Source organism: Pelophylax lessonae, assembly GCF_965119305.1.
Source record: "Pelophylax lessonae genome assembly, chromosome: 8".
NCBI classification, from domain to species: domain Eukaryota; kingdom Metazoa; phylum Chordata; class Amphibia; order Anura; family Ranidae; genus Pelophylax; species Pelophylax lessonae.
The window spans coordinates 18,052,886-18,067,671 of record NC_138775.1 but is presented as its reverse complement, the minus strand read 5'-3'; the positions used below and the strand labels follow the sequence as shown (position 1 = coordinate 18,067,671).

At 52.4% G+C, this 14,786-nt stretch overlaps 1 protein-coding gene across 2 annotated transcripts in view; it reads left to right on the top strand.

Moving 5' to 3' along the window:
- DAG1 (dystroglycan 1) overlaps positions 1 to 14,786 on the top strand; it is a 143,855-nt gene that overhangs the window by 118,457 nt on the left and 10,612 nt on the right. For both annotated transcript variants that reach the window (XM_082265339.1, XM_082265338.1), the window contains one exon: positions 8,752 to 9,109. In XM_082265339.1, the coding sequence (XP_082121465.1) occupies positions 8,831 to 9,109 (279 nt within the window). In that variant the 5' untranslated portion in view covers positions 8,752 to 8,830. The remainder of the gene's footprint in view (positions 1 to 8,751; positions 9,110 to 14,786) is intronic.

Genomic DNA, 14,786 nt, shown 5'->3' with positions numbered 1-14,786 from the left:
TCTGCAGTTTGTGACCATTTCTATCTTTGTTTGTAGTCTCTCTCCATCTTGGCTGCACTCTCTGTCCATTTTTTGTACCGTGGTCTGCCGTCTGGGGGCCGTCTTTCTCCCCCGCCGTAGTCTGCCGTCTGGAGGCCGTCTTTCTCCCCCTGCCGTAGTCTGCCGTCTCGGGGCCGTCTTTCTCCCCCCCCCCCCCCCGCCGTAGTCTGCCGTCTCGGGGCCGTCTTTCTCCCCCCCCTCCGCCGTAGTCTGCTGTCTCGGGCCGTCTTTCTCCCCCCCGCCGTAGTCTGCCGTCTGGGGGCCGTCTTTCTCCCCCGCCGTAGTCTGCCGTCTGGGGGCCGTCTTTCTCCCCCGCCGTAGTCTGCCGTCTGGGGGCCGTCTTTCTCCCCCGCCGTAGTCTTCCGTCTGGGGGCCGTCTTTCTCCCCCGCCGTAGTCTGCCGTCTGGGGGCCGTCTTTCTCCCCCGCCGTAGTCTGCCGTCTGGGGGGCCGTCTTTCTCCCCCGCCGTAGTCTGCCGTCTGGGGGGCCGTCTTTCTCCCCCGCCGTAGTCTGCCGTCTGGGGGGCCGTCTTTCTCCCCCGCCGTAGTCTGCCGTCTGGGGGGCCGTCTTTCTCCCCCGCCGTAGTCTGCCGTCTGGGGGGCCGTCTTTCTCCCCCGCCGTGGTCTGCCGTCTGGGGGCCGTCTTTCTCCCCCGCCGTGGTCTGCCGTCTGGGGGCCGTCTTTCTCCCCCGCCGTGGTCTGCCGTCTGGGGGCCGTCTTTCTCCCCCGCCGTGGTCTGCCGTCTGGGGGCCGTCTTTCTCCCCCGCCGTGGTCTGCCGTCTGGGGGCCGTCTTTCTCCCCCGCCGTGGTCTGCCGTCTGGGGGCCGTCTTTCTCCCCCGCCGTGGTCTGCCGTCTGGGGGCCGTCTTTCTCCCCCGCCGTGGTCTGCCGTCTGGGGGCCGTCTTTCTCCCCCCGCCGTGGTCTGCCGTCTGGGGGGCCGTCTTTCTCCCCCGCCGTAGTCTGCCGTCTGGGGGGCCGTCTTTCTCCCCCGCCGTGGTCTGCCGTCTGGGGGCCGTCTTTCTCCCCCGCCGTGGTCTGCCGTCTGGGGGCCGTCTTTCTCCCCCGCCGTGGTCTGCCGTCTGGGGGCCGTCTTTCTCCCCCGCCGTGGTCTGCCGTCTGGGGGCCGTCTTTCTCCCCCGCCGTGGTCTGCCGTCTGGGGGCCGTCTTTCTCCCCCGCCGTGGTCTGCCGTCTGGGGGCCGTCTTTCTCCCCCGCCGTGGTCTGCCGTCTGGGGGCCGTCTTTCTCCCCCGCCGTGGTCTGCCGTCTGGGGGCCGTCTTTCTCCCCCGCCGTGGTCTGCCGTCTGGGGGCCGTCTTTCTCCCCCCGCCGTGGTCTGCCGTCTGGGGGCCGTCTCTTCTCCCCCCCCCCCCCCCCCCCAGCCGTAGTCTGCCGTCTTTCCCTCACCGTGGTCCTTTGGCGTTGAAGTCTGCACTTGAGGCCCACCATTTCAAGAAAGTTGACCACCACTGTTGTGAGCTGTAGCAGTGCCCACACACTAAGGCTACAGTTGAATGGGTAAGAGATCGTTGCCACTTTTGAAGGAGGTTCATGGCTGGATAGAATTGCATTGTGTGTAATGGTTAGTTGTCTGGAACCCACAGGAGAAGCGCGCTGTCTGGGTCATTTCCTGCTGCAGAGAGAACTTCACATAATTTCCGGTCTTCTTTCATGTATTGCATTCTGAAACAAAGTGCAGCTGCTTTTGGTAATATATTTAACTACCAGGGTTCCTCTTTAATCATGGGGCCGTCAAATGTTTGGTTTCTTCTCTGTGGTTTCTGAGCGTACTCTCAAAGCTTGGCATAGCTGTTCCTCCACTGTGCTGGCCGTGTCCCCCATGTCTTTCTGTGACACCAAGCCACTATATCACGCGGATGAAGAGGTGATGGTGAAGTGTGATTTCAGGAAGTTCAGTCCTCACCACATCCTCTCCGTCCCCCGGCGTGTGGTGAGGTGTGTGTGTGTGGGTGTGGGGTGTCGTCGTCCAGCAGTGAAGGGGTTAATGTATAATGCCGGCGCTCTGGTATTTACATAAGGGAAGCCTGGGCCTCTGCCATATTCTGAGCAAACATTAATATAGAGAATTATATTTACATTCTGCTCTGTGTCGGCCTGTATGCGTGCAGGACTCCGCACTGACAGGCAGAGAATGTCTCCGTTCCCTATTAAAAGATTGCCCAATCTGATTGTCATGTGTGTGGAAAGCTTCATCAGTTGTGCATAGAATAGAAAGTCCCTGGGTGAGAAGCATAGGGTGCAGCCAACAGTTGTGTGATCCTGGGGGGGAAGGGAGTGGGGGTTTTGGTCCCTATCACTTCTTCCTATACAGAAAATGGTGCCGTCCTGCTTTGCATCCTCACCCCCAACATCTGCCTTTCTTCTGTCATGTACAGTAGTGTTTTCCTCTGCTCCCTGTATTGCAGCAGTATAGCGGATGCTGAGAAACATGCTAATAGCAGGTGGTATGAGACACACACACCTGTCAGATCAGTCTAGAGCAGCCAATCAGAATGTTTCTATCTAGTTTTCTCAGCATTGTGAGATGGGTGAAATCTGATTGGCTGCGCCTGCATCCTGGCAAGCCTACTGAATGGATGATACCAGCTCACGCAGCCTGTAGTGGAACCAAAATATTTTTTTTTTTTTACGTTCTGAATGGAACAATAAACACCCAACAGAGGGTCCCACCTTTTGCACTCGCCCAATTTTGGCTGGAGTTGGCTGTGATAAAGGAAAGCAGGTTGGTTGCGGTGTTGGTAGGTATGAAGTATGCCGGAGTTCAGCAACCCCCCCCCCCCCAACTGTATGGGCTCCATTGAAATGTCAGCGCTGGCTGATCTCTGCCCTCCTTCTATATCTGGATCCTAAACATGTTAGCTTTGAGCACAGTGCAGGTCCTGGCGTCTCGTGGCATTCCACCCGTCTCCACCACTCTTCATCTTGTAACCCCTCACTGACCTGCAATTTAATGTCATCACAATGAGGAGGGGGAGGGCCATCACACCTGCCTGGACGTGTGTGTGTCAACACTAAGCTAAGACCGGTCTGTTCCCCAGGGGTAGGGGGCGACTGGGACCAGTCTGTTCCCCAGGGGTAGGGGGCGACTGGGACCAGTCTGTTCCCCAGGGGAAGGGGGCGACTGGGACCAGTCTGTTCCCCAGGGGAAGGGGGCGACTGGGACCAGTCTGTTCCCCAGGGGAAGGGGGCGACTGGGATCACTCTGTTCCCCAGGGGTAGGGGGGGCCACTGGTATCACTCTGTTCCCCAGGGGTAGGGGGGGCCACTGGTATCACTCTGTTCCCCAGGGGTATTGGGCGACTGGGATCACTTTGTTCCCCAGGGGTAGGGGGCGACTGGGACCAGTCTGTTCCCCAAGGGGTAGGGGGCGACTCGGACCAGTCTGTTCCCCCCAAGGGGTAGGGGGCGACTCGGACCAGTCTGTTCCCCCCAAGGGGTAGGGGGCGACTCGGACCAGTCTGTTCCCCCCAAGGGGTAGGGGGCGACTGGGCCCCTGTCTGTTCCCCCCAAGGGGTAGGGGGCGACTGGGCCCCTGTCTGTTCCCCCCCAGGGGTAGGGGGCGACTGGGCCCCTGTCTGTTCCCCCCCATGGTTAGGGGGCGACTGGGCCCCTGTCTGTTCCCCCCCATGTTTAGGGGGGGCTACTGGGCCCCTGTCTGTTCCCCCAGGGGTAGGGGGGGCGACTGGGCCCCTGTCTGTTCCCCCAGGGGTAGGGGGGGCGCATGGGCCCGTCTGTTCCCCCAGGGGTAGGGGGGCACCTGGGACCTGATTTTTGTTATTTAAACTTTTGCTCCATCTAGAAGCAAATTCTTTACTATAAAAGTGCAGCTTGGTACCTACCACAAAGCAGCCTCTCCAGCTTTTCTCAATCTTTTTACCCAAATTGGGAACCTTTTTAAAACCATCAGGTCTCAGAATTCAAGTTAATTCCAATACAGTGGAGGAAGCATGTCCCCTTTACATTGGTGGCCAGTGGGAAGAATGCCCCTTTACGTCGGTGGGAAGAATGCCCCTTTACGTCGGTGGGAAGAATGCCCCTTTACGTCGGTGGGAAGAATGCCCCTTTACGTCGGTGGGAAGAATGCCCTTTTACGTCGGTGGGAAGAATGCCCTTTTACGTCGGTGGGAAGAATGCCCTTTTACGTCGGTGGGAAGAATGCCCTTTTACGTCGGTGGGAAGAATGCCCTTTTACGTCGGTGGGAAGACTGCCCCTTTACGTCGGTGGGAAGACTGGCGCTTTACGTCGGTGGGAAGACTGCCCCTTTACGTCGGTGGGAAGACTGCCCCTTTACGTCGGTGGGAAGACTGCCCCTTTACGTCGGTGGGAAGAAGGCCCCTTTACGTCGGTGGGAAGAAGGCCCCTTTACGTCGGTGGGAAGAAGGCCCCTTGGTGTCATGCCAATGGACCTGCAAAGTGGCATTGCCTCCAGGCACCATCATATGGGAAGTCCATTAGTCACAGCTCAAGGATCCACAAACAAATCCTCTGGAGGAACCCCAGAATTCCACGGAACCCAGGTTGAGAACGGCTGCTCTAAACCGGTATCGATTTAAATAGATACCTTCAAAAAGTTCATATAAATTCATTACATACAATAGTATGTTCTATAAAGGCACAGTCCACAAAATGTAACAATAAACGTCCCAACTCCTTTCAAGTGAAGACCAGCTGTGTGGACGTCTTTGTGATTTATTCTCCTCCACCACTGTGATCTATCAGTTCCAATCATTGTGATTTCCCATGCATTGTGTCCACACAGAGAACTCGCCAGACTTGTATGACCTTTCTAATGATCAAATATGTACAGCGTTTATACATCCATTTTATATCCACCCCGGATCTCCTCTGATCCTGTCGTCTTCTGTACCATTCGGTCTTCACTACATTCCACTCAGAGCAAAACCATGAGAAAACTCCAATAGTGTAAAATTGTATCTTTTTTTGTTTCTAAAAAAAAAAAAAAAACCTTATATTTATTTACTTGCAACATGGCTAAAACCAGTACCAGTATAACACACTGTCCCAGTATAAGTGTCGGTTCACACTATGGCGATCCGACTTCGGGGGGCGACCTGTGAAGTCGCGTGCAATGCGACTTCGGAGCGACATTCATGGACTTTACATAATGGAAGTCAATGCAAGTCGCTCCGATGTCGCCCCGAAGTAGTACAGGACCCTTTTTCTTAGTCGGAGCGACTATTAGAACGGTTCCCGTAGCACTGCATGGACCGCGACTTGTCAGGCTGACCAGTCACCTGACAAGTCGCGGTAGTGTGAACCGGGACTAAAACGCTTTTGGGGGAGATTTACTAAAACTGGAGCACACAAAATCTGGTGGGGCTCTGCATTGTAACCAATCAGTAGGTTTTGGCGCTGGACTCCAGGACAGGTAAGTGTCCTAATATTAAAAGTCAGCAGCTACAATTTGTGTACAGTATGTGTAACTGCTGACTTCATTTTTGGATGGGGGCGGAACTCTGCTTTTAACTGTTTGATGATATTCAAATTTTTGGTGTGTGTATTTATTTTTTTCACATAGTATACGTATGCACAAAGTGTTTGTATATGTATATAAATATATATCTTTTTTTTTTTTTTTTTTTTTTTTTACCGATTTTTCAGGCTGCTCCGATCTGGTCACGTAATCCCCTGTTTCAGCCAGCAGAGGCTGCAGGGTACAAGAGGGAGTGCTTGACAACAGCTGGTTATGCATGGGAGTGGTGACGTCACCCATAGGCTCCTGCAGCCCATCCGTTGTCGGCACTCCCTCCTCTACCATGCAGCCCCTGCTGGCTGACACAATGAAGCCAGATCACATGACCAGACAGGAGTGACCAGAAAATATCTAAGAATATACCTTTTTTTTTTTTTTTTTTTTGGGCTAGTCAACATAGGTGGAGGGAATCTTCTTATGTTTAATTAGGTTTAGCCTGGAGTTCCAATTTAAAGTGGTATTAAATTCCTAATTGCAAAAGTTGCAGACAGGTAGGGTTTTGATGACAGAAGAGACCCTGTCAAGACCAACGGGAGTGGTGACAGCACATCTTGGAGGGCTTCATTTGACAGATAAGTCTGCCATAATATGCCAATAGGTGGTGCATACTAGCACATTATGGCATAACCAGGGCTTTTTTTCAGCTGGAACTTGGTGGAACTCCATTCTGCCACCTCTGGCTCAGGCCCTCTGCTTCCTGCCTACTACTATCACTTGTAAATACAAAAATCCAGCTTCTGTGTTTACAAGTGACAGCTTGTCTCTCAAATGGCTCCCACAGATCTGATCTCCTAAGTGGCTCCCACTAAGTGCAGGAAGGGGACAAGGGAGATGCAGGTGCCTGTGGTGTAGTGCAGATGCAGACACCCCCACTGGAAAATCTCCCTGCAAGTGAGAGAGGTGGAGCCATCTACAGTGTGTTGGGAGGTACTAGAGCTGGCTGGGTGCTTCAGCTTAAAGAGGTTGTAAACCCAAACTTTTTTTTTTTTTTTAACCTGAAAGAGAAACACATAATGAGCTAGTATGCATCGCATATTAGCTCATTATGAAATACTTACCTTAGAATGAGCCCCCGCTGTGCCGCCCGCTTACCTCTATAACGGGCAACATGTTAAGTTGCCCGGATCGCGGCATCCGGCCATCTGATTGGCCCGGAGCCGCGGTGACGTCACTCCCCGCGCACGCCGATGGTCACGGGGCTCTGAAGGAACGGCACCAGCGGCCGTTCTTTCAGAGCGCATGCGCCAGTGACGTCACTGGCTGCATGTAAGGTAAATATCTCCTAAACGGTACATGTTTAGGAGATATTTACAGTACCTATAGGTAAGCCTTATCATAGACTTTACCTATAGGTAAAAGTTGCAGAGGAGGGTTTACTTCCTCTTTAATGCAACAACAAAAGTAAGGTGGAAGATGGTGGAGCCTTTAGGGAGGGGGGGAGAATATAGGGGCAGTGAAGGGGGGGGGGGGGGTTGCATGCAGAGTTCGCAGCCAAAGAGGGGTGAAAGTGAGATGTGGTTAGGGAATGCAGAGGTAAGCAGCTATGGAAGAAGGCTGAACTCTGCCTCTGTGTGTTGCGCTCCCCTGAACTCTGCAATCTATATGCAGCGATCAGCTGAACTCTGCACTCTGTACATAATGCATCCTCGAACTCTGCACATAGCGCACCCCTAAACTCTACACTTTGTATGTAATGCATTCCTGGTATTTAACCACTTTCCGACCGCCGCAAGTACATATACTGCGGCGGTCAGCCCCTCGCAGGCAAAGTGACGTATGGGTACGTCGCTAGCCTGTGAGGCTCTGGGGAGCGAGCGCGCGCCGCCGGAGGCGCGCTCCTCCGTGGTCACATACACCCCCTATCCCCCCCTATCCCACATCCCCCCCCCCCCATCATCCCGCCCCCGCGCGTGTACCCGATGTCCGCCGGGCACTCGCGATCTTCCCTGACAGCGGGAGAAAGGCAGGCGGCTGATGTAAACAAGCCGCCTGTCATTCTCCCCTGTGTAGGAATGGTGATCGTACGGTTCTACTATGTAGGACCGTTGATCTCTGTTCTTACACCTCAAGCCACAGCCAATCACAGTTAGAATCACGCCCCTAGGGACACACACCACCCCTCCCTCTCAAAAAAAGTTAACCCCTTCACTACCAGTGTCATTTTGCAGTAACAGTGCATATGTATAGCACTGATTACTGTGGTAATGTCACTGGTAACCCCAAAAGTGTAAAAAAATGTCAGTCAAGGGTCCGATCTGTCCGCCGCAATGTCGCAGTCCCGCAAAAAAATCGCAGATCGCCGCCATTACGCGTTAAACAACAAAAATGACAGAAATCTTTCCCTTTGTTAGTAAACGCGATAACTTTTGCGCAAACCAATCAAAATACGCTTTTTGCGGTTTTTTTTTTTTTTTTTTTTTACCAAACATATGTAGCAGAAAACAAATTGGCCAAAAATGTTAAAAATTTTGATTTTTACATTTTTTTTTTTTTGGGGGGGGGGGGGGATTTCATATAAAAAAAATGTGAAAAATATTGTTATTTTTTCAAAATTTATGCTCTTTGGTTGTTTATAACGCATGATCAAAAAAATCGCACAGGTGATCAAATACCACCAAAAGAAAGCTCTGTTTGTGGGAAAAAAAGGACGTCAAATTCGTTTAGGTACAGCGTCGCACGACCGCGCAATTGTCCGTTAAAGTCATGCAGTAAAAAATCGCAAAAAAAAAACCCTGGTCAGGAAGGGGGTAAAATCTTCCGGGGCTTATGTGGTTAATACCCCTTTTAAGACCCTTCCACTGTTAGTGAAATTTGACCACAGCCACTATTTGATGCGGCTTTGAGGGTGTGTGTGGGGGGGGGAGGGGGTTTTGGGGGGACTGTGGCTGAGTTCCTGCACCTATTTTCTGAGAAAAAAAGCCCTGGGCATAACCCACCTGGGGGTCCATGTAATTAAAAAAAAACAAATCCAGTGTATTACCCTTTTTTTAATTTTAGGTATGAAATATGATTTTGTGCTGAATTGTCTTCTTCCACACATGGAGTCTTTGCGCTCATTTCCTTTGTCAGACAAGACATGTGTGATCTATAAGCCGGGTTCTCTGTATGTTTGTAGCTTTTCTGAGGGGAACTACCTGTGTCTGGCATGCTGGTGGAGTGCTATGTGTGTAGCTCATAACAATTGTCTTCTCTTCCCTTTTAGGCTGTCTGGAATGGGGGAACGCCGCATCCAGTGAGCGCTGCCTTCCCTGCGTGATTGTTGGTCGCTGAAGACTTGAAAGATGAATGTGGAAGCCGCTGCACTTCCTTCTCTCTGGAGGAGTGTCTTGGTGCTGCTCGTGGCCTCTTCCTCCGCCCTCTGCGCATGGCTGAACGAGCCTGCGGACACAGCCCGAGAATGGGACGGTCAGCTGGAGGCCTCCATGCATTCGGTCTTCTCGGAACCTAAAGAGCCTGTGGCCCCTGCAACCGGCATCCCTGACAGCTCTGCCATGGTGGGCCGTGTCTTCAGGATCGCTTTTCCCACCCACCTGCGCCCATCTAGTGGGGAATTGGTCAAGGTGAGGAAAATCCAACCTGTGTGTGGAATGTTTTTTTGATATTTGTGGTGATTTTAGAATGTTTCCTGTCATCACAGCCAGAGAAGAAAACATCCATTTTGTAATTTTATCAGTTATTTCTGGTGAATTGGTGCACCCACACAGGCTCTTGAAGTACCTGCAGAGAAATGTTACTCTTTACTAAAGTAAAAATTCAAACATGGTTTTTTATCTCCCCGCAGCAACATCACGTCCTTTTCCCTTTTAGCAAAAAGTTCAAAAGTCTGTACAGTCAATACCATCCTGAAACAGTTGGGTGGAGGCCAGGAGGTTTGTGGTGACAGACGCTGGGGTATGAAAATTGCAGAGGGTGGTCATCTCTGCATGGTGGGGGTGCAGTTGGAAAGGGGATGTGAACTTGTATGGGACGTATACATTTCTCTGTACCTGAGCCGGGCGTCTTGCAGTTAGGGTATTAGGCCTAATTTACACTTGTGGTTGCAGTCCCCCCATGGATATCTCTCCAAAAGGGCTACTGCAAGTGTAAACGAGGCCCTATTGTAACATTGACCCAGTACAGATTTGAAAACAAACCGGTGTGTGCTCTGTGCCTTCAGATGTCTGATCGGTGTCTCATCTGCCTGTGGACGTGTTCACTATAGAACAACTTCTGTTTCCTTTCACACAATCCCAAACTACAGCTCCACTACCAAATTCTGTATGGTAATTTTTTAAATAATGTTGTGGCATGCCATCTCTCCCACCCCGCAAGTGTTGGGGTGTCCCTAGTTGCAGGGCTGGCCCAAGACATTGTGCTGCCTGGGTCCGAGAATGAAATGCTGCCCCCCCCCCCCCCAAAAAAAAATTCACGCCCTCAAAGAGGCCCCCACATTCTATAGGACTATGAAAGCAGTCGGAGGAGTGTGAGTGTGTACGGAGTGACAGCAAGAGCAGGACAGAGCAGTAGACACTGGGCAGATGAGCGCACCAGGCTTTCTACTGTCTATAGTGCCACAGTGCCCTGCAGGGCTGCGGGCATGGTACAGGAGAATGTAGGGCTGCGGGCATGGTACAGGAGAATGTAGGGCTGCGGACATGGTACAGGAGAATGTAGGGATGCGGACATGGTACAGGAGAATGTAGGGCTGCGGACATGGTACAGGAGAATGTAGGGTTGCGGACATGGTACAGGAGAATGCAGTGCTCCGAGCAGCGCATGCGCAGTGTGCATGTCAGGCCGGCCGCGGACCTTCTTCTTTTTTTTTTTTTTTAATCTACCCGAAGAAGAGAAGAGGCGGCCGGGGGCCACCCCTCTCTAAGTGCCGCCTGGGTCCCATGGTAGGGCCGGCCCTGCCTAGTTGGATTCCTATGGAGGTTCTCCAGTCATGCTCGTGTTATGAGACAAAGGAACCTTTCACATGGGGGCCATTGTTGGACCACCTGGGCAGTCCTATCATTGCATTTTTAGGTTAATGGCTGTTTGGTTCTAGGGGTTGAGGTTCTATGTTAGTTTGGAAGTTGGTTCTAGGGACTGGAGTCATATGTCAGTTTGGCGCCTTTCTTTGTTGTCCAGGATAATGGCTGGTTGGTTCTATAGATTGGGATTTTATGCCATTTCTAGTGATTGAGGTTATATGTTGGTTTGGGGGCCTCACCGCATTATCAACAAGAGTGGCTGGTCACTTCTAGGGATTTGGGGTCATTTGGTGGTCCATTCTAGGGACTGGGGTCCTACATTAGTGTGGCAGCTTCTCTCTGTGTTGTCCAGGATAATGGCCGGTAGTTCTCCAGAATTGGGGGTTATAGGTCGGTTTGGCAGCTCATTCTAGGGATTGGGGCTATGTGTTGGTATGACTATTTCTAGAGTCTGGGGTTATATGTTGGTTTGGTGGTCCATTCTAGAGATTGGGGTCATAGGCTTGTTTGCGGTCCGTTTTTAGGGATTGGAGCCTTATGTTGGTATGTCCGTCCGTTCTAGGGATTGGGTTTTCTACACCGGTTCTGCATTTTCTAGGGAATGGACTATCTCAGCAGCTGGGGACATTCACAGTTCCTCTGCTTTAGAGGGAGTCACTGTCAGCAGTTGAAGGATAAGCAGTACAGAGTGCAGTAATCTGTAGTGATGCTTCCAATTATCTGGCGTCTCTTCAGCTTCGTCTTCACTAAAACCGTTGACACATGAAGTTTTTTTTGGGCGGAATATCCCTTACATTGCCAAGTAACTGCTCTATGTTTCCGATGAGGCTGGCGGCACGCTTCTACACATGCAATGTAAATAGCACTCTTCACATGCACACCATGGGCCTCCTGGACAGGTACATACACGCTCGGAGGTACGCGGGATGGCAGGCAGTTCGGAAATGCTTCTGTTGGCAGCTTTTGTGTCTGAACAAACGGCTGTAATTCAATCAGAGCTTTAACTCATTTACAAATAAAGGTCTTTTCTGTGGCTTCTTTTTGTCTGTTAAACATGAAATACGACTTTCCCAGCTGTGCACAGTCAGTGCTGCTGTGGTGGGTGCGGGGCGGCTGAGGTGATGCAGCTGTTACCAGACCATAAACCCCCCCCAGCAGTCTGCCCTAATTACTGCCATTGTCAGTGCTGGAATGTTATGAGAACGCTGACGTCTCCCCCACCATCTTTTGCTGTGTCCGCTTCCACCTTGCTGTTAGCATCCACCAATCTCAGCCTCCACCACACAGTTCACCTTCACCTATATCTGTCCCAATTCTATGGTCCTCTGCACCACAGGGCCAGTATCCACATATCGGTCTCCACTGCATTGTCCATGTCCACCTATGTCTGACTCTACCTCAGAGACCGCTTTCACCTTTATCTGTCATCCACTTTCATGTCCATCTCCACCACATGGCCTGTTTCCACATCCAACTATGTTTTTTCACTGCAGAGCCCCTGCCCACCTTTGTCTATCTGCACCCCATGGGCCCCATCAGTCTATATCCCCCCTCCACTGCATGGCCTTTGTCCCCCTTATATCCATCTCCACTGCACAGCCTACGTCCCCTTATATCCATCTCCACTGTAAAGTCCACATCTCCTATAGCCATCTCCAATGCACAACCTACATCCCCTTGTATCCGTCTCCGCCGCACTGCCCCGGCCCCCCTTGTATCCGTCTCCGCCGCACTGCCCCGGCCCCCCTTGTATCCGTCTCCGCCGCACTGCCCCGGCCCCCCTTGTATCCGTCTCCGCCGCACTGCCCCGGCCCCCCTTGTATCCGTCTCCGCCGCACTGCCCCGGCCCCCCTTGTATCCGTCTCCGCCGCACTGCCCCGGCCCCCCTTGTATCCGTCTCCGCCGCACTGCCCCGGCCCCCCTTGTATCCGTCTCCGCCGCACTGCCCCGGCCCCCCTTGTATCCGTCTCCGCCGCACTGCCCCGGCCCCCCTTGTATCCGTCTCCGCCGCACTGCCCCGGCCCCCCTTGTATCCGTCTCCGCCGCACTGCCCCGGCCCCCCTTGTATCCGTCTCCGCCGCACTGCCCCGTCCCCCCTTGTATCCGTCTCCGCCGCACTGCCCCGTCCCCCCTTGTATCCGTCTCCGCCGCACTGCCCCGTCCCCCCTTGTATCCGTCTCCGCCGCACTGCCCCGGCCCCCCTTGTATCCGTCTTCGCCGCACGGCCCCGGCCCCCCTTGTATCCGTCTTCGCCGCACGGCCCCCGGCCCCCCTTGTATCCGTCTCCGCCGCACGGCCTCGGCCCCCCTTGTATCCGTCTCCGCCGCACGGCCTCGGCCCCCCTTGTATCCGTCTCCGCCGCACGGCCCCGGCCCCCCTTGTATCCGTCTCCGCCGCACGGCCCCCCTTGTATCCGTCTCCGCCGCACGGCCCCGGCCCCCTTGTATCCGTCTCCGCCGCACGGCCCCGGCCCCCTTGTATCCGTCTCCGCCGCACGGCCCCGGCCCCCCTTGTATCCGTCTCCACCGCACGGCCCCGGCCCCCCTGTATCCGTCTCCACCACATCCCACGTCTACCTATGTCTGTCCCTGTTCTATGTTTATCTCCACCACAGGGCTCGTATCCACCCATATTCATTCCCACTGCACGGTTATGTATCTACCTACATCAGTCTCCACTGTACAGTTCAGTTTCCATCAACAGAGTCCTTTATACACCTCTACCACAAATTCCCTTCTCCTCCTCCACTGTACCTCCTGCCTACACACATTATCCATCTATAGGTCTCTTGCACACGGGCGCCTGGGTCTATGTAATGAAAATTCTGTTATATTTCCCACACCCAGAAAGCCCATATACTTTTTTTTTTTTTTATTTTTTACGTATACTGTATGCCTGTAGGTTATTGTGTATGCCAGAGTAGAGATGGGTCGAATACCCCCCTGTTCGGTTCGCAGCAGAGCTCCTGAACAGGGGAAAAGTTCTAACCCGAACGGCAAACTCCATTGAAGTCTATGGGAGCCAAACAGAAAAAAATTAAAAGTGCCTTTTTTGGGCTACGGAGGTTCGGGTACTGCACTGGGGGACATGTATCAACGCAAAACTTTTTAAAAAGAAAATAGTTTTTTTTAGGAGCAGTGATTTTAATGTTAAAGTACAATAAAAATGAAAAATTCCTTTAAATATATAGTGCCTGGGGGTACCCTTCGACTGCCTGTGAAGTGGCGTGTCTGTAGCATGCATAGAACATGCTGCAGCAAAAATTACATTTCTAAAGAAGAAAAAAACGAGTCACGTTTAAATTGGCTTACGGTTTCAATTGCCGACACATTCCCCCCCCCCCTTCCAAAAAAAAATCGATACCAGACCCTTATCTGAACATGCAGCCTGACATGAGGGGAGGGGAGGGGGCGGGCAGTCGACAGCGAGTCCCAGGCCATTTTACTATTTTTTACAGTGGCAATTTTTAATTTTTTTTATAGCTGTCAGCGGGAAAGCCCGTTCACAGCTGATAAACTCATCGCAGCCGGCTTCCTTGCCCTGCTTCTTAACAGCTTTGCCCAATCCGATACCAAATTAGGGTGTTTCCCCAAACAGGGCGAACAGCCAATGTTCAGCCTGAACTCCTGCTTGGGCTGAACCATTGGCCCAATTTTATGCTGGAGTACAGTGGCATACAGCCATTCATGTCTGTTGGTGACTGTACATAGCACCTGAGCTTTCTGTGTCGAGAAAATGCACCAGGAATTTTTGTTGCAGTGGCCAGTTTGCAAGAGGCTCTTCTCCATATCTATCTCTACCACACTGCCCCAACCGCTCCAGCAGTGATGGGTGCATAGGAGAAGCCAAGCTCTTTATTACCTCTTGTAAAATTTCCCAGCCTGCTGTATAATGCCCACATCCAATCATTCCCACTTCTTCACCTGCTGTGCGTTAGCCATCGCTCGGCGCTAACCATTTTGGAGATTGTAGTTGCTCTGCAGATCTTTGTCCCTACGTTTCGGTGATCACTTTTTATCCTGCAGGTGTTGGGAAGTTGCGTTGATGCAGTGTTCAGCCTTATTGCACTCCTGGTGTTGATGTCTGCAGCTGCGACGGTTGTTCCGTGTAGATTTGTGTTTTCTGTAACTTTTTATCTTTGCCTACATAGCCTGGAAAGCTTATAACCAACCATTCTATAATACTCCAGTGGAGTGCACGGACCCTCCACACCACATTGCAGACGTCTCTTCGTTTCATGTTTTAGCTGCAAACTCTGAAATGCCGAGCCCTGGTCTGATCA